General features: G+C 35.6%; 1 protein-coding gene and 1 pseudogene across 2 annotated transcripts; both read left to right on the forward strand.

The window, feature by feature from the left end:
* Nucleotides 1-958: 958 nt before the first annotated feature.
* LOC133304824 (CBBY-like protein) lies at nucleotides 959-17,506 on the forward strand (annotated as a pseudogene).
* LOC133304828 (MA3 DOMAIN-CONTAINING TRANSLATION REGULATORY FACTOR 1) lies at nucleotides 17,102-22,360 on the forward strand. Of its 2 annotated transcripts, none has more exons than XM_061504889.1 (4): nucleotides 17,102-17,296; nucleotides 17,652-17,908; nucleotides 18,064-18,158; nucleotides 20,288-22,360. In XM_061504889.1, exons 2-4 carry the CDS (start codon nucleotides 17,683-17,685, stop codon nucleotides 22,079-22,081), a joined length of 2,115 nt encoding a protein of 704 aa, XP_061360873.1. In that variant the 5' UTR covers nucleotides 17,102-17,296; nucleotides 17,652-17,682; the 3' UTR covers nucleotides 22,082-22,360. The 2 variants fall into 2 exon arrangements, with proteins under 2 accessions (XP_061360873.1, XP_061360872.1); XM_061504888.1 differs by having other exon boundaries at nucleotides 17,667-17,908.
* The last annotated feature ends 976 nt before the right edge of the window (nucleotides 22,361-23,336 follow it).

The following is a 23,336-nucleotide window of genomic DNA, read 5'->3' on the forward strand; positions in this document are numbered from 1 at the left end:
ATAAATTAATAATAATATTGATAATAACACTAATTAATAATTAGTAAAAATATCATGTCTCAAGCATATTTTACAATAAAGATAAGTGATAGGATATTGTAACAACCAAATAGTATTACTACCAATGTTATTACCAATCAATTTCACCGTTAGATCGGTTATGTTGATCCAACGGTTATATTTATTTTCATCTTTGTATGGTTATGATGTCCCATATTTAATGTGAAAGCATTACATATGCAAAATAATAACCATACAAAGGTGAAAATAAATATAAAGTATTAAATATGGAGAATCATGACTCCTGGGCTATTCAAAACTACATTTTGTTTCAAAAGCGTACGCTAGGGTCCATGCAAAAGTCAGGTGGTTTTTTTTTTATGTAAATTCTTCAATTAAAAACATTAAGACACGATTAACTTTAAAATTAATATTTTGAAAAACATTGATGCTAAATATTAATTTAAAATTCTGAATATTTAAATCTGAAAAACATTAATATTAATTTCAAATTAAAATTTTATGATCATTATCGTCTAAATACTCAAGGACTCAAATATAATTTTTAATGTTATAAGATAGAAATGCAAATAATTAAGGAAGGATATTGTGAATTACAATTTCATTTTATAATAGATAATTTTAGGAGTGGCAAACGAAAATAGGTGTAATGAGAAAGAAAGTTGTTAGTTCATTAGGGAAGACTCTAATAAAATGCAATAATACGCGTAAATGTTCCATGAGGATAATGAAATGAGATAATTTATTATTTTGGGCCTGAATTAAAATTTTGGGCCTTTATAGGCCCACAATAAAATAAAGAAAAAAGAATAGTAAGGTTTGATAGTCTGAAAATGAAAAGTGGCTATTCCACGTGGCGAATGCTCAGATGTCTCAACCTAATCAAAACCTGTGTTGGATGTTGGAAGTTGGAAACCATTGGATTTTAACTGTCCCAAGAAATTGCAATGGCTGCAAGTAGCATCATCTCTATTTCTTCTGCTTCAATCTTGAGTCCAACAACAACACAAGCAAAAACTCAAAGTTCGCTAAAGCACAAGGACCATGAACAAGTTCCATCATCCTCTTTCATGGGCAACACAACAGTAACTGCTCTTAAGATATCAAGACCAACAACAACAACAAAAGTGAGAATTATTACACGTAGGTTGAGTTGCTTAGCCTCAGCATCTTCCTCTTCCTCTTCCACTCTTCCCTCAGCTCTTCTATTTGACTGTGATGGAGTCCTTGTTGACACTGAGAAAGATGGCCACCGCATATCTTTTAATGAAACCTTCCAAGAGGTACACTTAACTCTTGCACATTTCCATTTCTTAACAATGTTGTGCAATGTAGCAAGGGACACAAGTTTATGTTGTTAGATATATCAGTTAGAAGTGGCTCACGTGATTTGGATATAAGAAGGGCTAAAAGATAATTATGTTTATTAGCGGCCTGATTAGTGGAAGGTTGTTAAGGGACCATATAGTAATTTGCTTGATGGAAGCAGCTATATAAAGATTAGGGTAAAACCCTTCATCTCTGCTCATTAAGAGGTTCTTAGTTTTTTCCATCAAGACTATAGAAGAGGGACCTAGAATAGGACGGTGAAGAGATTGAGAAAAATCATTTCGCATCAAGAGTTCTCAGTCTAAAGTTTGATGTCAAAAGCCATTCTACAGAAAGGATTCTTAATTGAAGATTTGTTGTCATCACCATGGACAAAGGTTAGTGTCCTCATCATTGTTTACTAAATGTGAAAACATGATTTCTCAAGATCCTTATGTGTTCTTGTTTAACCTACATATTAAAGAATACAATCATTGAATAAATCCATAAGTTTACATGTGGTATCAGAGCATGCGTTTGAGAATTCATGTTTTTCCTTGTATGTTTGAATCATAGATCTGATTTCTGAAATTAGTCTTGTTTGGATTAATAAACCACTGAGTTGTCATAAGAAACAACAAATAATTTTCAGTTTTGGTGTATTCATGAGCAACATGTATTCATTTAAGACGAAAGTGATGAGTTCTTTATTTGGATTATAATAATATATTTCTAATATGCATGATGATTAAAGATAAACCAACACACTACGTGATTGAATTCTAAACCAAGAATCATGATGCCTTATATTACATTATTGTTGAACTTATTGACAAAAATCAAGGCATATATGATTTCCATTACATATATAACATTGCCTTTGATTATATGTATGTGCGCCACAGTTATTGCATTTTGGAACATGGATTGAATGGTTGTATACCTTTTGTTAACATTGAAATTATTTACGATGTTTATAATATGATTAAATGTAAAATCTTATGATTGTCTATGAAATGTGTATGGTTTGGAGTTAAGGTATAGAGGATTAACTAGTCACCAAAGTGGCCAAATTCTTAAATATTGTTCTTAACTCCAAACATTATAGATGTGTTTTCAATTACCCATGACTGTGATACTATGAATAGTATAAAAAAAATTTATTACTGTTTATGTTGTGGGTGTATTGAAGTTCGTTATTGTATGACAATTAGGGATCAACCCAAAGGATGATTATTTGTTTTATAATAATAGACATGAACGTTGATATCGTTTGTACAATTCTGGTTTTATTTAGACATCCAAAGATGGAAAATATTTCTAGTTGGGGTATGCATCATTGTCAAATTATGTGAAATCTTTATATCATCATTATTGTTGAATGTTGCATGTTGGTGGATCCCTAAAGGTGAACATTAATATGCATTTATGAAGTATGTTTGAAATTATGAAGCATGTTAATATATATTAGATTCAAAGCATTGATGTTTTCTATTGCTTGCAGTACAAATTGCCTTGCATTCGCAACTCTCAACTGTTACAATTTTTAATGGTCTTAACTTCTCTGAATGGAAAGAGCAAATCTAGTTTCACCTTGGTGTATTGGATCAGGATATGGCTATAAGAGAAGAAAAACCAAGTGCTATTACTGATGCTAGCACTGATGAAGAAAAGACTCATTATCAAAACTGGGAAAGGTCAAACAGACTGAGTTTGTTATGTATGCCGATGAGTATAGTTGGCAACATTAAGCCAGCTCTTTCACAAACTGAAAGTGCCAAGGAAATGCTGAAAAATGTGGAAGAATGCTCCCAAACTGCTGACAAGTCTCTTGCTGGGACGTTAATGAGTACCTTGACCACCATGAAATATGATGGTTCAAGGACTATGCATGAGCATGTGATCGAAATGACTAACATTGCAGCAAGACTTAATCATTGGGAATGAAAGAGGCTGCAAATTTTGAGGTGCAGTTTATTCTAAACTCATTACCGTCTGAGTATGGTCCTTTCCAAATGAACTATAATACCATGAAAGACAAATGGAATGTGCATGAACTGCACAATATGTTAGTTCAGGAGGAGACCAGACTTAAGAACCTGGGAAGTCACTTCATTCATTATGTTAAGAAACAAGGAGTTGAAAAGAAAGGTATTAAGAAATATGGGAATAATGGAAGAGGAGCTATAAAGATCAATGAGGGTTCCTCTTCTAAGATTCACAAGAAGGAACATAAAGGAAACATATGTTATTTCTGTGGTAAGACTGGGCATCTCCAAAAGGATTGCTCAAAACGTAAGGCTTGGTTTGAGAAGAAAGGTAAGCCTAGTGCTTATGTATGTTATGAATCAAACTTAACTGAAGTTCCTCATAATAGTTAGTGGATTGATTCTGGATGTATAACTCATATTTGTAATGTGATGTAGGGATTCTTTACAATCCACAACACAAGAACAAATGAAAAGTTTGTCTTCATGGGCAATGGAATATAGGCACCGGTGGAAGCTGTTGGGATTTGGACTTATTGGAAACTCTTTATGTACCTAGTATAACTAGGAATTTAGTTTCGTTATCCAAACTTGATAAAGCTGGATATTCTTTTAAATTTGGTAGTGGTTGTTTCAGTTTGTATAGACATAACTATTTAATTGGTAATGGTATGTTATGTGATGGATTATATAAGTTGAATCTTGATAATCTTTTTGCTGAAACATATATAGCCATGCATCAGAATGTCGGTACTAAACGTTGTTTAGTAAATGAAAGATCTGCTTACTTGTGGCATAAACGCTTGGGACACATTTCCAAGGAAAGAATAGAAAGATTAGTAAGGAATGAAATCCTTTCAGATTTAGATTTTACTGATATGAATATTTGTGTAGATTGCATGAAAGGTAAACAAACCAAACACACAAATAAATAGACCACAAGAAGTATTTAGCTTCTTGAAATTATACACACATATGTTTGTGGACCGTTTGATGTTAACACTTTCAATAAAGAAAAATATTTCATCATCTTCATGGATGATTTTTCACGTTATGGCTATATTTATTTGCTGCATGATAAATCTCAAGCGGTAAATGCATTGGAGGTTTATATTAATGAAGTGGAAATGCAATTAGACAGAAAGGTGAAGATTGTCAGATCTGATAAGGGTGGTGAATATTATGGACGGTATGATGAAAGTGGACAACATCCAGGTCCATTTGCTAAATTCCTGGAAGAACGTGGTATTTGTGCTCAGTACACAATGCCAGGTACGCCACAATAAAATGGTGTATCAGAAAGGCGTAATAGAACCTTTCTAGACATGGTTAGGAGTATGTTAAGCCATTCTTCTTTACCCACTTCATTGTGGACTTATGCTCTAAGGACTGCCATGTATCTATTGAATAGGATTCCTAGTAAGGCAGTTCCAAAGAATCCTTTTGAACTGTGGACAGGCAGGAAACCTAGTTTAAGGCACCTGCATGTTTGGGTTGTGTAACACCTCGTATATATCCGGTAATGTTATCATATCATCGTATTAAGTTGCGCTTAATTAAAAATGCGGAATATCTTTTTCTTTCCAATTATGACGTCATTATCATTACCAACTTGCTTAATTAATCAATTAAATAAAATCATGCCTGTATGTAAATTGCAAAAGACAGCTAACTGAAATACCTCATTAATTAAAATAACAGATATAAGTCTCTAGTCACGGAACTACAACACGTAGACCGGACAACCTACTAAGTTATACAACTCAACTCAAGGTACTAACATAAAGTGGTGTGGACAAACCCCATGCTCACCCAAATAAGGCACAAGCCCAACATAAGTCTCAACATCAACAACATAATAAAAGCAACTAAAAACATAACATCAGCAGAATATCCAGCATCCAACATGTCAGCATAATAAACAACAATATCATCAACTAAGCTCTGGCATCCTGCCGCCAGAGGCATCAGCCCCCATACTACCTGATCCTGAGATAAGCGTCCCAAACGTGGGGTGAGATCTCTAACAAGAAATCTCAGTAAGACAATGGGTCCTCAAGGATCTTCCACCCCAAGCTCACTTACATGTGCAATATAAGTTCTAAAACAGTTTAACAATATCATTTCCAAAATAGTGCAATGCAGTAGATAATCATGTCATGTGTGTCAATACAATAATCTACTGGCCAGAGAAATGTAGGAATACGTCTATTACCCACACAATACGCGCCCTGTCGTACCTACCCTTAGGATATCATCCCATCGGGTGAACACCACATACATATCATAAGCCATTGCACAATATAAGCTCAAAAGCATTTCAATATATCAAAGCATGTAACATAGCATGCATATAACCATACCCCCATGGGACATGGTGGAACCACAACATGGCTAGACCGAGGACACGAAAGCTTACCTTGCAAGCTAACAATTCAAGCCAAGAGTCCACAGCTCAAAGTCCAAACACAGCAGAATCACAATCTGTTATGGACCAATAATATATCAACAATCATACTCTACAAGCATACAACATAAAGACAATGCCTTTCCTTACGTTTTACGTCTTAAGGCTTCACACAAGCCACAAGCCCTTAATCACTTGATTCCGACTTAGTTCAATTATTACAGAAGTTCAACTTCCTCCAACTAGGGTCCACAAACCCCCAATAGCCTAGTGTATGAATAGTGCAGCTACTATTCTTCGAAATCCCATAATATATGAATATTTGTCGGGGGCATATCCGGATATCACAGAACCCCATATCCGGATATCACTGAACTACATATCCGGATATCACAGAACACATATCCAGATATCAATATCCAGATATCAATATCCGGATATCCATATCCGGATATTTCGTGACAGAGTGCAGTTCTGCATTTTCGCGAAGATATCATCCAAAGGTTCCTCTTTTACCAATTACATAAGCCTAAACATGCATTTCTAGGTGTGTTTGACATTACCCAACGTTAAGTTATCAACTTTAACTCATTACATGCATAAAGGTTCCATTTTTAAGCATTAAACTCATGATCAAAGGTTGAGTATGTTTACCAAGCTTCTCAAATAGAGAATGGCAGTGAAAAGAAGCTTCCAATACCACTCTACAGAGCAGCAACCAAAGGGCCACGGAAATGTACTACAAGGTGGCACATTTCTCTTCAAAGAAAGCTTCTTGGAGCCTCCACACTCAAGACAAAGGCTTCAACCTCACAACTCAGAAAACTCAACACCTTCACCTCCCAAACAGAGACCCAAGGTTCAGAAACAAGGCCTCAACCCAACCCCCAAGGCTTTATCTCACACACACAAGGAGGTTTGGAGAAGGAAGTAGAAGGAAATGGCTTCAAACTCACACAAAAGAAGCACCAAGGCAATGGAACAATGTTTAGAGCAAATGGTCAGCCTCCATTCACGTAGGAGTCATAAGGTGTCTAGGGTTTTGTGCCCAACTTATGTATATATAGCCACTTAAGTCATAAACGTACAATATTAGCAATAATAGCTACGCTTAACATTTTAATCCCAAACTCGGAATTCTGAACCTACTCAATTTTACAAGAATTATCATATTTTTATTATATTTTTCGGAGCATCCTTCCGGTACGCGCTTTTCCCATAGCCAGTATCAGTTCTGGCACCAGTTCTCATTATTTTAACTTGAAATTCGTTTTACAAGTCCTATATATTATTCTAGTAATATTCATGCACTTATTATAATTTTCCGGGATACTTTTTCGGTACGCATTTATACCGAGTAGCAGAATCGATATCTGCACTTTTCGTCCGAAAATCGACTTTCAGCATTATTAACCACTTTCTATATTTATTTAAGCCTCATAATAATTATTAGGGTCAATTATGGAATTATTTCTTAATTTTACATAATTAATTTATTAACTTCCTTAATTAACGGTGCAGGTTCTTACAGGTTGCCGGGTAGAAATTAGACATTATAATCCACAAGAAAAGAAACAGGATGCAAGAACAATCAGTGGTTTTTTCATTGATTACCCAGAAAAGTCGAAGGGGTATAGATTCTATTGTCCTAATCATACTACAAGGATTGTTGAAACTGGAAATGCTACGTTCATTGAGGATGGAGAGGTTAGTGGGAGTGAACCACTACGTAAAGTGGAGATTCAAGAAATAAGAGTGCAAATTCCATTAACTTGCATCTCTAATAAAGGTGTTATTCATCATGTTTTATTGTACTGATTAACAATAATGAAGAACAACACATGAATGATACCATTAACCACAATGAAGTTGTAATGAATGAACCGAATGAACCCATGATGCAAGAACCACAACAAATAGCATTAAGAGGTTTCAAAGAGAAAGGAGACCAGCTATTCCTAATGATTTTGTGGTTTATCTACAAGAACATGAATTTGACTTAGGAATAGATAATGATCCAGTTTCATTTTCACAAGCCATGAATAGTGATAATTCTAATAAATGGTTAAATGCCATGAAACATAATGAAGTTTGGGACCTTATTGAATTACCTTAAGGTTGTAAGAGAGTTGGTTGCAAGTGGGTCTTCAAGACCAAATGTGACTCTCAAGGTAATTTGGAACGACACAAGGCCCTACTTGTTGCAAAAGGATTCACTCAAAAGGATGGAGTTGACTTTAAGGAGACCTTCTCACCAGTCTCTAAGAAAGATTCCTTAAGAATTATCATGACATTGGTTGCTCATTATGATCTAGAACTACATCAAATGGTTGTGAAAACAGCCTTTCTAAATGGGAATTTGGAAGAAGATGCGTATATGGACCAACCAATGGGGTTCGTAGAAAAAGGAAAGGAACACATGGTGTGTAAACTTAAGAAGTCAATATATGGACTTAAACAAGCTTCCAGGCAATGGTACCTTAAGTTCAATGATACTATTGTCTCATTTGGATTTAAGGAAAACACCGTTGATCGGTGTATATATCTAAAGGTCAGTGGGAGTAAGTCTTTATTTCTGATCTTGTATGTTGATGATATCTTGCTTGCAACTAATGATCTCGGGCTCTTGAATGAGACCAGGAAGTTTCTCTCTAGTAACTTTGAAATGAAAGATATGGGTGAGGCGACCTTTGTGATCAGGATAGAAATTTACCGTGATAGATCACAAAGATTGTTGGGTATGTCTCAGAAAGCAAATATCAATAAAGTTTTAGAGAGATTTAATATGGAAAAATGCTCATCATCACTTGTTCCAATTCTGAAAGGAGACAATTTTAGTCTCATGCTATGTCCTAAGAATGATTTGGAACGAAAAGAAATGGAAGAAATTCCATATGCATCTCTTGTTGGGAGTTTAATGTATGCTCAGAATTGTACAAGACCAGATATTAGCTTTGCAGTTGGAATGTTGGGAAGATATCAAAGTAATCCTGGTATGGATCATTGGAAAGCTGCAAAGAAAGTTTTGAGGTACCTGCAAGAAACCAAAGATCACATTATTGCTTACAAAAGATCTAGTAACCTTAAAGTTATTGGATATTCAGATTTAGACTATGCCGGATGTATAGATACAAGAAAGTCCACTTTTGGTTACTTGTATCTTTTAGCTGGAGGAGCTATATCATGGAAGAGTGCGAAGTAGTCTGTAATTGCTGCATCCACTATAGAAGCTGAATTTGTGGCATGCTTTATAGCCATGGTTCAGGCTAAATGGCTATGAACTTTATTTCAGGGCTTAGAATAGTTGACAATATTGATAGGCCGTTGAAAATTTATTGTGATAATTCCTCAGCAGTCTTCTTTTCTAAGAATGACAGATACTCCAAGGGTGCTAAGCATATGGAGTTGAAATACTTTGCCGTTAAAGAAGAAGTTCAGAAACAGAGAGTGTCAAAAGAGTATATCAGCACCAACCTTATGATAGTTGATCCCCTAACAAAGGGATTACCGCCCAAGACATTCATTGTCATGTGTATAATATGGGCAATATATCTGCTAGCGAATGTTAAGCTCTATTAGTGTTTATTGTTTATTGACACTTTGAATTCAATAATGTGTAAGTTTCTGAAATTTTCTGTTTTCAAACTTATGTTTGCATGCATGAATGAGTGATATTTTGAATAACAGAATTTGCCTTTATAAAAGGCATTATTGTATCCTTCCCTTTAAAGTATCGTGTTGGGAAAAAGAGTTGATATGATAGTACATGGAAGGAACTATGCTAATATGTGAGAGTGTAGAACCGCCATGACTCTTATTTGCTCTATTTCTAATTATGACTTATGATGAGGCCAATGTATGGTAACCTTTAGCCAAATGTGCGCGTCAAGTCTTATATTTGTCGAATCATATAATAACGTTTACCACATGAGCCAAGTGGTAGAATGTTAGATATATCTGTTAGAAGTGGCTCACGTGATTTGAATAGAAGAAGGCTAAAAGATAATTCTGATTATTAGTGGAAGATTGTTAAGGGACCATATAACAATTTGCTTGATGAAAACAGTTATGTAAAGATTAGGGTAAAACCCTTCATCTCTGTCCATTAAGAGGTTCTGAGTTTATGCCATCAAGAATATAGAAGAGGGACCTAGAATAGGAGGGTGAAGAGATTGAGAAAAATCATTCTGCATCAAGAGTTCTTAGTCTAAAGTTTGCTGTCAAAAGCCATTCTACAGAAAGGGTTCTTAATTGAAGATTTGTTGTCATCACCATGGACAAAAGTTAGTGTCCTCATCATTGTTTGCTAAATGTGAAAACATGATTTCTAGAGATCCTTATGTGTTCTTGTTTAACCTGCATATTTAAGAATACAATCATTGAATAAACCCATAGGTTTACAGGTGCTTTCTTTGTTGACCTTTTACTTTAACAAATATATTGTTTCCTTGTTTTGGCCACTCAGAGAGAACTAGGTGACACGAGCTGTCGAACTCGCCCAAATTAAAAATTATTTTTTTATTAGGGTTCAGAAAATTTGCAGTAAAGTGGAAACCCTAAGTCGCCTCTCAAGGAAATTGTTTTGGAAAAAATCGCTTATGATGACAGAAAATTAAAAGGGGGTTTTGGATTTTGTTGAATAATTAAAAAGGCAGAATATAAAATTGGAATAAAAATTCGTAATTAAAAATAACCAACCTAAGGTTTGGGTTCCATGGACGTCTTTCCTCGGATAAGAAGATATCAGCATCGTGATTGATTGTCAATCGAATCAGAATCCTTATTTCCAATTGACAACCCTCTCTAAGTGATCGCTTAGCATTTGATCAAATACGATGCTTCTACTCATACAATCGCAGAGTATCAGCCCGTTTGATTTAAGATCATAGGGTCAATCAATCTAATCATCAAATCTGATGATTAATCCTTTTTCATAATCGCAATCGCGAACCTCAGATTGAATATCCACGATCGCACGATATAAATCTGAGTTTGGAAGGGAAACGAAACTGATTTAAAAGAAATGAAGACCCTCAAGACTAATCCATGGAATCCATTACCTTTAGGTTGATTAAAAGGTTTTTAGCCTCGCATGGCTAAGTTAAACATAATTAAAATTAAAAAGAATAAGAACATAAGATGAAGAAGAAGAACACGAAGAACACTTCAGAGAAAGTGTTTAGATCACCAAAATCGAAATTACAGAATCCCTAAAATGTTTCCTACTCTGCCGTCATATACCCCTACCCAAAGCGGGTTAGGGTTCAGTTCTGATCGGCCAATCTGTCTAAAATACGAAATAAAATAAAAGAGTAAATACCCTTTTTCGTCCCTGGAAATATTTGCGAAGCACAATTTAGTCCCTCGGTTTAAAAAAGTCACATTTCAGTGTTTCATCTTTGAAAAAAAGGGCCACGTTCGTCCTTCCGTTAGTTGGCATCTAACGGCCTAACTAACGGTGCACACGTGGACCGTTACTTTGCTGAGTCACCGTTAAGTATGCCAGCTTGGAAGTAAAACGACGCCGTTTTGAAGGTGCCTTATGTCTTGTTGGAGTTTTGAACAGCTGAAGGTCCTATTTGGTCCCTGAAAAATTTATCGAGGCCCTATTTGATCCTTAACACTAAAAAATCACCATTGCAGCAAACCTTTCAAACCACCATTGCAGCAAACCAAGGCTTATGCTATTGGCCAAGGCTTATGCTATTCGATTAGATTTCCCATTGTCAACAACCACCTGAAACCAAAAAAAGGATTACAACAATCTTTTACAATATATAACGAGCTTTCTAGCCAATATGGATACAACCTTACCCAATGAAGCAGTAACCAACCCCTTTGAACGTCTAGGACATCCAACATAAGTCCTATTTAAAAGTACTTATGAGCCACTCACCTTCACTACTCAGGGTTATGCAAATGGATTATTTGCACCAGGAAGATGCTCCAAGTGGTTGCCCTTGAACTGCAGTGCAGGGGATTCAAGTACTGAGCCCTACATGGTCACTCACCACCAGATTCTTGCTCATGCAGCTGCTGTCAAAGTCTATAGGAACAAGTACCAGGTTACTATATAAACTATAATTAGAGTATGGAGAATATATTGATTGAGTCTTTTGATTTTATTCAAACAACCAATGCACAATATATAGCCAAACAGAAAGCTGAAAAAGGAAAAATTAACTACAACCCCCACTGTTGATATGTCAATAAATGATTGAGATTGTTCACATGACATGATCATGAGATTGCTTTCCAACATAAACCATATTTGTAATGCACTACAGATTAGAATAAATTGAAGGGAGAGTCATCAAATTAGTTGTTGGTAAATTGGTAGAGATAAATTTAACTAAGAGTGGCTTTATTTCATTTAGAATTATCAAAAGGGACAAATTGGGATAACATTGAACTCTCCATGGGTAATGCCACTTTCCCAGTCAAAGGCAGATATAGAAGCAGCATCTAGAGCCCTTGCTTTCCTATATGACTGGTAATTTTTCCTACTTATTCTTCTTTTGGCTTCACATTAATTGCGGTGGTTATGGTTTATATGGACTTAATAAAACATCATAATATTTTTCTGGTAACGTGCCTAATGGATAAACGGACCTAACTCAAATTATTTCCTGAGTTCCGAGGTTTATGGAGCCACTGAATTCTGGATCATACCCTGCTGAAATGGTTGATAATGCTGGTGAAAGATTGCCGAAGTTTTCAAGGGAGCAGTCCTTGATGGTTAAAGGATCTTTTGATTTCATAGGACTTAACTATTACACCGCAAATTATGCAGCCAATGTCCCTTGTACAAGTGAAAACCAAACTATTTTCTCAGATGCTTGTGCTATTCTCACAAGTAAGACACAATAAGTGAAATATATTTTTTGGTTTCAGTTTGATCTTTCTTATATTTAGAAAGCATTTGCTTACTTGAGATCTTAATTGTTGCATCAGCAACGAGAGATGGAGTTCAGATTGGTCCAAAGGTAAATGCATATTTTGGGATAACTGCTAAACACATTCAGTTAATAATAAAATTTTAATTTCATTGTTTAGCTTGAAAAGGTTTGCTGTAATGGTGGTTTGAAAGGTTTGCTGCAATGGTGATTTTTTAGTGTTAAGGACCAAATAGGGCCTCGATAAATTTTTCAGGGACCAAATAGGACCTTTAGCTGTTCAAAACTCCAACAAGACATAAGGCACCTTCAAAACGGCGTCGTTTTACTTCCAAGCTGGCATACTTAACGGTGACTCAGCAAAGTAACGGTCCACGTGTGCACCGTTAGTTGGGCGGTTAGATGCCAACTAACGGAAGGACGAACGTGGCCCTTTTTTTCAAAGATAAAACACTGAAATGTGACTTTTTTAAACCGAGGGACTAAATTGTGCTTCGCAAATATTTCCAGGGATGAAAAAGGGTATTTACTCAAAATAAAATAAAACTAAAACTTGGCTTTGGGCCACTTAAGTAACTGGGTTTTAATTTAAATTACAAGTCCAATAATAAAATAAAACTTCACCAAAACGCGTCCGACTTGGCGTAAGAAATAGACCAGCTTCCAGTCCGAATTGGGTTTCGAACTCTTCATAAGAATTGTAGCCCTCTGTGTTATCTGAAAAACCCAAGAAGAACGAAGTCAATCCGACAACTGTGGATCGAGATATGGCCAAAATACAGAAGTAACGTACAGGTGAAAAATTCTGACGAAAATAAATTAAACACAATCAAAAACTAAAAATATAAATTAACTCAAAACATCATTATTTTATTCAAATAAATCCTAAAAATACTAATCAAGAGTAACAAATAAGTGTAATAAAATATGAGTTATCACTAGCCGTTACCTGGGAAGTGGACTTGTACGGGGAATTGCTCAAAATTGGAGGTGGAAAAGAAAGGTTTGTCTTTTTTCTTTTTCTTTTTTGGAAAATTATGCGTATCTTTAATTTTTTTAATGGGACTCACATCTCTTTGTATTTTTATCTCTCTTTTAAAAGGACCTAAGTTTGTGTCCTTTAAAAGCACACACAATTTCCTCCTCTCTTTTTTTTTTCATTCCCTCAATTCAAAAACTAATCCATTGTTGAATTTATCATTTTATTGAATTTGAAGCTAGACTTGATGTGCCTTTTGTTCTTTTTCTTTTCTTCCTAGGATGACAACATACTTTAACAAAACAGGTTGGCCTGCAAATGCCCCTACAAGTGAGCAAGAAAGAAAAGACTTCATAGCTAGAGCCGTCAAAATGGGCCAGCCCAGCCCGTTAGGCCCTAGCTCGCACTGGTCAGGGCCAAAAAGCTCGCATATTAAACAGTTTGCACGGGCCAAAAAATTATATAACCCCACAGGCCAAAAATTTTATTCAGTGAATGGCAGTCCCATTTCTCCTTTAGCTTGCGGATCCCTACATTTTCAACTTTCATTCAACATTAACCGCACTGCGTTTGTTTTCGAGATCAAAATCTCAACCAAATCACTTTATTTAGCTAAAAAAAATACAAAAAAGAATAACAAATGAATTCAGTTTCTTCCAGCAAACAAAATCAAGCTTAATTAAAAGCATCAACAGAAAATCAAATTAATGCCACTGGATTCGCCAGATCTCAAACCAAACAACAACAAAAAGCGACATGCATTTCGATCTGTCGCACCGCATATTCATTACACGAGAATCGAAACGGATCGAACAAAAGAAAATTACGAAATCAACTTGACATTTCATATAAAAAAGGAAACGATAGGAGAATCTAGATCCTGAATCCCTCTGATCAAACGATTCAAATAGCAATAACAAACCAAAGCATCCAAGAAAAATAAACAAATCCAAATGAAGAAGCTCAAGATGAAAAATCTCAGATGCAAAATATCCAAAAGGGAAGGGAAATTCGAAATGAAATGAAGTGAAATTAGGGCGACTAAATCATCTTCTATGAATGCAAAGGAAGAGATTGAAGAAACAAAAACTGAAATTACCTTAAGGGATCTAGAACCAGAAAGCATAGAGAGAGAAACGATACAAGAGAGAGAAAGAGAGAGGAGAAGAAATTGGAACGGCATGGAGCAAACTAGAGAAAAGTGGGAATTAGGGTTTAGAAAAAATACATTGGGCTGGCCCGTGGTTAACCCCATCCCAACCTAAAAGATATGAAGGTTATTGGGGCCAGGGTCAAAAATGGCCCTATGAAATATGTGCTGAAATAAAATGGGGCTAAAAAGTGGGGTTGTAAGGCTCGCCCGCGGACTCTGGCCCGTTTTGACAGGTCTATTCATAGCTTCACTTCACAAGCGAAAGACAAAACTATTCATGGCCCTGATTGAGAAAAAACTTTTGCCTCTTCGCCCAGGTGTTGCAAAGTTGGTTACTATCTGTTCTTTATCTTATTCTAAGCAGTTTATTTATAATGGTTTTTGTTGAACATATAAATAAAACCATTCACCTCACCACTTAATTTTTATACAACTTTCATATTATATCTTGCAAGATTAAAAACTGTGTGGTTTTTTATAGACGCATGAAGTATGTGTCTTATCTTATTGTGTGTTTCTTTTTTATGAAACATATAGGCTTATTGATCAGGCCTTAGGTCAATGAGTCAATGTTGCTGTTTGCAGCACTTCTAATGAGAAGGGGTATGCATAATCAGTTACACAATTTCGTAAATGAATCTTTTCTGACTAAAGAGGGAAAAGGCTTACTGATCCATTTTTTCATAATATTTTAGATTCGATTCCTAATAGTTATAGCCTCATGGTTATTTGTTGATTTCACTGTATGATTGTTCATAAGTGCAATATGGGCAATTTGAGCTGTTAATAGGTCAACATTCAAATTGTTAATAGATTAATTATCAGTAAATCATATAGTACTGGTGATTGGATCTACGTTTATTTGTTATTTCATCTGCATACTTGAATTAGATATTAACGTAGAGGTATTCTCATTCAACCCCTTTCAGCCACTTTACCTTCGAAGTATGGCCACTAAAACTTGTTTCTTATTGATACAACAGGTGCATTAGATAGTTATTATCAAAGAAGAAATGAGACTAATCCCTCAAATAAGACTTGCTATGGTTGACCGATATTGCACACCATCATTTAGCTATTACAGTTCTTTTCCTGATAGCAGGTCACATGTATAGAATGCAAATCTGGCCCAAAAAATGTCTACCAATAATCGATATATGGCCTTATTCTTGGGCATATTTCACTACCAAGTGTGTGCACCCTAGATTCCCTTTTCCCTTTATTACTAGTATGTATAAAAACAGATAACTATAACCTGATATGGGAAAAGAGAGGGTATATTGACAGTTTGAATAATTCAACTAGAAGGCGGTCTTTAGTAAAGTAATTTTTAATGAAATTTAGTGTTATTTATGGATATTCAGAAAAAAGAAAAAAAATTGTTTATGGATTGTTATTTTTTTCAAGAGTAAATACATTTTTGGGTCTCTAACAAAAAACACGGTCCTCACTTTAGTCCCTTACAAAAATAAATTAGTCAGTTAGTCTCTAACAAATTCAAAGTGGACCCATTTTAGTCCTTTTGAGGGACTAATATGGGTCTTTTTTGAATTTGTGAAGTACCACGATTTCAACTAAATGGGTCCATTTTGAATTTGTTAGGGACTAACTGACTAATTTATTTTTATAAGGGACTAAAATGGAGACCGTATTTTTTGTTAGGATCAAAGATTGTATTTACTCTTTTTTTCAAAGACTGACTTTGTATAAAGAAATAAAACATTCAGTATTCCAATAAATAAAACATTCAGTATTCCAATAAATAAAACATTCATATGCAAAATTGAAAATTACATTAGTATTCTTCTCATAAAATGCGACGTGATAGTCCCTTATTTCCGCGTCTTTTCGGATAGAATTTCATATCTTATTAATTTAAATAAGGGTTTGGTATTTATCATTTTAAATGACATAAGTTATGTCATTTTAGGAGAAAGATAGACACAGAAAAACAAAAATTATGGGAGAGAAAAAGTAAGTGATTTTTTTTAATTTAAAATTCAAATTTTCAGTGTCTGTATCTATCTTAAAATGACATAACCTTCTGTCATTTAAAATGACAAACACTTCTCCTTTAAATAATCTATAAAAATGAGTATTAGAAAAAGAAAAAAGAAAAAGAAAACGTTGGTCCTTCGAAAGGGCATTAGATTGGGAAGCCAGGTGGCAGTTAAAGACAGGGTACATCACGAGACACGTGGATAGAGGAAATAGTAACAGTGACGTCCTTATGTAAAAAAAAAAGCTTGGCTTATGGGGTTTTTCGTGGGTCCCCTTCCTTTTTCTCATTCCAATCCGTTTCGTTTCGTTTATTTTCTCCTCACATTCTCATCCTGAGTTTCACTAACTGATTCTGCAGTTATAACACAACCTCAAGCCCCAAACTCTCTGATTCGGATCCGATTAGGGTTATTTCGGATCTTCTCCCTTCTCTTGGAAGCTTCGAATTCCGAAATCCGGTTGCTTCTCCTGTCTTGGCTCGAGATCCGGGCCAAGCACAGGACAATCGGATTCAGATTTCCATTTCCATCACTCTTTCTTCAGGTTCATATTCTCTCCCTTCTTCTCTCTTTTCTCTTAATCTTTGGTTCTCTTTCCGTGTGTGTTTGTGTGTGTTTTGGGAGGAAAGGAATACATTCGCATGATGTTGATAAGTAGAGCAGAACAGTTCATGCGCGTGGTAGTATTGAGTGTGATATAGTATTACTATTATTTCTTGCAGTTTCTCAGCAACCAAACTCAGTTTTTGGATAGTGAACACTAGTTTTGCAGTTTGTCACCAACCTAACGCGGTTACTTATTTATTCGTTTGAAGATGCACTAATTTCGAAGCGCACAAGACGTTTCATCCTGTTTTGATATTCTTTGTTGATGTGTTAATAAGATTAATTTGGTGAAGGTGTTTGTGTTGTAGGGTTGGCTTTTATTCAATGGCATCAAGCGAGGGGTTTCTGACCGATGGGCAGAGGGAAATACTGAAAATTGCTACTGAGAATTTGGAGAATTTGTCTTCGTCGCCGAAATCTCCATCGTCTTTGCTTTCTGAACATAATCTTACCAAAGCTTCTTGGGGTGGCAAGCCTCAAACTGCTGCGGTTGCTGGCAGCAGGCATGTACGCCGGTCGAACTCGGGAAAGTTTGTGAGGGTAAAGAAAGGTGAATTCATTTCATATCATGCAATGTTAATCAACGGTGCTGTTTCCCTTGCTTGTAGTTTTCACTTGTAGTATCAACATTTGATGTTATAGTTTGCTTTGTTTCATTAATGGTCTTCATGTGGTAATTTGATTTGCTGTATCTCTTGAATGCAGATGGTGCTGGTGGTAAGGGAACATGGGGAAAATTGCTTGATACCGATGGTTATTCGCATATAGACAGGAATGATCCTAACTACGACAGTGGCGAGGTAATTGCTATTTTCTGGTTTGGTGGGTAGTTTCTGACTACACTAATTATTTATAGTCTAGCTGTTTGAAAATTTTACGTGATGCTTATAGTAGCAGCAGTAGACTGGATTCTTTTCTTGTTGCGTTCCTTTTGTTTCTTTGGCTGAAAAAGCAAACAAATATTTAAATTTTTTAAAAAAAATTTATTACCCCACGTGTGCAAGACGCCAATCCAGGTGGCGCTAGCGCATGTAAAACATCACGTGGATAGTATCTTTCATAGATGCTAGCCACGTGGCGCACTTTCCTCCCCTCTATACTTGTAATTAAATTGTTTTTGCAGCTTTCACAAACACACATTAACTGACGCAAAATACCAATTAATTGTGAGAGTTATTAATTGCCCTCAACGTCACCATCAATTCACCATTGACCATGATTATTTTGTTATTACTTTTTTTTAGGGTACAATAGCAAAGAACATCAAACTAAAGAAGACTGTGAGTCCGTAGTTATTAGTATTGCCCGATACATGATATGATTCGATACGAAGGTTGAACGATACTTATCGAAGACATGTAAGGACCATGAATTGCGGAATCATGCGATTAAGTATCGTGTCGAAATTTGCGATTTGAAATTTAGTCCAAGGTTTGTGATTCCAAATTTTCAAATTGAAATGACTATGGAGAGTTCAATGAAATACGAAGTCAGAAAGTCTCTTAAGATTAGGGAAACAAAGGCGTTCAAATTCAAATTTATACGAATTTGGAGAGTCATTCAAATTAATGCAAATTAATACGTTAGGAAAAGAAAACACTAAAACCGAGACTTGCGCGAGAATAACTCAGAATATTTAAACTTCAGAACATTCAGGAATAGAGACTTGTGTAAGAAAACACAAAAACAGAGACTTTCAGTTTCAAACGTTCACGAAAACAGAAACATTCAAACTGCGTACACATAACTTATATGATATGATATATTTTCAAATCATGTTTTATTATATATCTCAATCTTATGATTCAAAACGATTCACAATTCACTATAAAAAAACAGCGAACTGATTCACGATATGTATTGCAATTCAATAGCATAAACCACAACTAATCTATTCCATTGCATTCATAATTAGACAAAAACCACTCCCTGTTATACCCGATTAGCAAGTGTGGGGTGAAGGCAGTCCTTGTACGCAGCCTTACCTTTGCGTAATTGCAAGGAGGCTGTTTCCTGGATTCGAACCCATGACCTTTCAGTCACGAAGGGACAGCTTTACCACTGCTCCGGTTCGTCCCCTTTAATTAGACAAAGGAGAACAAAAAAGGTTGCATTTGCCATCAGTTTTGATGGCTGTTTTTGTTTAAAATTTAAACTAACAGCACTAGTAGTACAACATCTGACATGAAATGTGCGCCAAAGCATGAATGGAAGAACATTTGACTGCCTCTTTGAAGAATTAACAACCACATTTCCTACTGAAACCCCATGCATTCACTGTTGTTTAGCCCAATCAACTACTTTGACCTAATCAATTCCTTTCTCTCTGTGAGTTTGGTGAAAACATCTAAACTAACTTCTTGCGTCCCCATACATTAATTTATTCTGTATTTCTTTTTCATGGCATTTCTTCATTTATTGCAAAAGAAGGCCAGTAGACATAAGCCCATTCTAAGTAGAGTAAATTACACCATTTCCTAGGCTCTGCCTGAATCATTGTTAAGTAGTCAATTATTTGGAGAATGTAAGCATTGCCTTCTATGTGGGAATGCATTGGTTAATGTGTGTTCGTGAGTGATACAAAAACAATTCAGTTACCGGTAGGGAGGAGGAAAGTGTGCCACATGAGCTAGCCACATGGCAGGCTGTGCATTTTTTATTTATCTATTTATATATGGAGCCATTTCTTGTGGTGCCTTGCAAGGTGCCACGAGGAATGACGTCCATGTGGCATGCTTATGTGTGCAGGATTGCCCCAGTTAGGTAATTAGTTTTTTTAAATAACAGTTTCTTTCCTTTTCAATTAATTTATCTGAATTGCAAATAGTTGCCTGCTTATTATCATTACTTTTTTTTTGTGGCTGTTGCGAATGGGATCCATAAATAAGCACGTAATTTATTTCTGTTGGCATACTCTTACTATTTATAGGAACCTTATCAGTTGGTTGGATCTACCGTTACTGACCCATTAGATGAATTCAAGAAAGCCATAGTATCCATCATAGAGGAGTTCTTCAGTACTGGGGATGTGGACATGGCTGCATCTGACCTCAGAGAACTTGGCTCTAACGAATATTATCCATACGTCATTAAACGTCTTGTGTCCATGGCCATGGATAAGCATGATAAGGAGAAAGAAATGGCTTCAGTTCTGCTTTCAGCATTGTATGCTGATGTCATCAGTCCTGCACAGATTAGGGATGGATTTTTTATGCTTATTGAATCTGCTGATGATCTTGCAGTAGACATACTGGATGCAGTTGACATCCTTGCTTTGTTCCTAGCACGTGCTGTTGTTGATGACATCCTTCCTCCAGCCTTTCTTGCCAGGGCCAAGAAGGCTCTTCCAGAATCTTCCAAGGGAGTTCAGGTAATCCAGACTGCTGAGAAGAGTTATCTCTCAGCTCCGCACCACGCAGAACTTGTGGAGAGGCGATGGGGTGGTAGTACTCACGTAACTGTTGAAAATGTGAAGAAGAGGATTGCTGATTTACTAAGAGAATACGTGAGTAGCGGTGATACATTTGAAGCCTGTAGGTGTATACGTGAGTTAGGGGTTTCATTCTTCCATCATGAGATCGTGAAGAGGGCTCTGGTGCTTGCCATGGAGATACATTCAGCGGAACCTCTAATGTTAAAGCTATTAAAAGAAGCAGCAGAAGAAGGACTCGTTAGTTCCAGCCAAATGGTTAAAGGGTTTTCTCGTTTGGCAGAAGTCCTAGATGATCTTGCTCTTGATATTCCATCAGCTAAAACTTTGTTTCAGTCATTGATACATGAGGCAATATCAGAAGGATGGCTTGATGCTTCATTTATGAAACCCTCTGGTGAAGATGGGGATGTCCAAGTTCAAGATGAAAATTTGAGGAAATACAAAAAAGAGGTGGTAACTATAATTCACGAATATTTTCTCTCTGATGACATTCCTGAACTCATTCGAAGTCTTGAAGATCTTGGGACACCTGAGTATAACCCAATATTTTTGAAGAAGCTAATAACACTTGCTCTGGACAGAAAGAACAGGGAAAAGGAAATGGCATCTATACTGCTAGCTGCTCTTCATATAGAGATCTTCTCAACAGAGGATATAATTAATGGTTTTTTCATGCTTCTGGAAAGTGCAGAAGATACAGCACTCGATATATTGAATGCTTCAAATGAACTTGCCCTTTTTTTGGCTCGAGCTGTGATTGATGATGTATTGGCCCATATGCATTTGGTTGAAATTGGCAGCATGTTGCCCCCAAAATGCTGTGGGAGTGAAACTGTGCGGATGGCTCGTTCACTCGTTGCTGCTCGTCATGCTGGTGAGAGGCTATTGAGATGTTGGGGTGGTGGGACTGGATGGGCTGTGGAAGATGCTAAGGACAAGATCGTGAAGCTCTTGGAGGAGTATGAGAGCGGAGGTGTTGTGAGTGAAGCATGCCAGTGTATTCGTGACCTAGGAATGCCTTTCTTTAACCATGAGGTTGTGAAGAAAGCTTTGGTTATGGCCATGGAGAAGAAGAATGATAGGATGCTGGGTTTGCTGCAGGAATGCTTTAGTGAAGGTCTGATCACCATCAATCAGATGACTAAAGGGTTCACCCGAATCAAGGATAGTCTTGATGATCTTGCTCTGGACATTCCTAACGCAAAGGAGAAATTCGGCTTCTATGTGGAGCATGCCCTCAGGAAGGGCTGGCTTCTCCCATCATATGATTCGAATGCTACAGATGTCTAACTGCCCCAGGCTGCAGCTTCTTGAGGAGGACATATATTTTCATTGTTTCTCTTATATTTGTTGTTGTTGCCCTTTAGCTCTCGTTGAATATATTTAAATCTGGGATGGTTGGACTTTGATGGTCCTTTTATATCTGTTTTTTTATTTTTCTTTCAAAATCATCTTACTGACCGAGTTTCCGATGATCTCAGTCGTTGTATAGAGTTCTTTTATTTTCCATTGAAAGCTTTTTAGAATGATGTTGCATCAAGAGGTATGACAGTAGTATAGTGTGTTTTTCAGCCTTAATTCTCATTTTTCATCAAGTTGAACCTTATGTTCTCTGTTTATTTATTCTTATATTATATCTAAATTGTTTATAAAAAATAAAAAACTTGAAAAAGATGGTCACTTTAGAGTCTGATAATTATACTACTTATTTTTATTTTATTTGCGAGATTTGAATCTGAAATTTTGATTAAGGAGATTGAATTCTTTTTTATTCAATTAATCTCACAAATTTTTTTATGTTATTTTATTATGTATTATTAAATTTATTTTTGGATACATATAATATAATGTTACTTGAAAACTTTTTTATTTTTCATAACTTTACATGCAATTTACTAACTCAACCTTTAATTAATTAAATAATTTTTTGCGTTGTGCTTCCAATGTTGTCTCATAAATTGTGACAAATAACACCAATTTGTATTAAAGAAAAAGAACATTAAAAATTAGTAAATTTTCTTTAAATAAAATTCGTAGTAAAGCTACACGATTATGGAGGGAACCATTAAAAAACCGAATAATGGTTATCGATAAGATCGCATGTTGAGAAAACCACAGTTCTAATTTCTTATCAAAATGATGAGTGAGACCATTCAATAGAGTTTTTGTCTCCCCATTTTTTTCTTGGGTAGGGATTTAGATTTTTTTTTGGTAAAAATAATACCTATATGAAGTCAAAATGAAATCCTTAAAAAAAAAAAAAAAACGAAATCATAAGATATCAGTTTTCACCAATCTTTTATTTTTTTTAAAAATATTTAGATAAAATATTGTTGCTATGAATTAATATTACTACCAATGTTACATCATTATTAGACTGATTATGTTGATTTAATAGGTTTATTTATTTCTATTTTTGTATGGTTATGACTTTCTATATTTAATATGAAAATCTTAAATATGAAAAATTACAATCATAGACGAAAATAAATATAAAATATTAAAGAGTAAATACCATTTTTAGTCCCTGAAAATTTTCACGAAG

The sequence above is a fragment of the Gastrolobium bilobum genome, unplaced genomic scaffold, assembly GCF_033153095.1.
Source record: "Gastrolobium bilobum isolate Gb01-03AN ecotype WA unplaced genomic scaffold, APGP_CSIRO_Gbil_v1 utg896, whole genome shotgun sequence".
NCBI lineage: Eukaryota > Viridiplantae > Streptophyta > Magnoliopsida > Fabales > Fabaceae > Gastrolobium > Gastrolobium bilobum.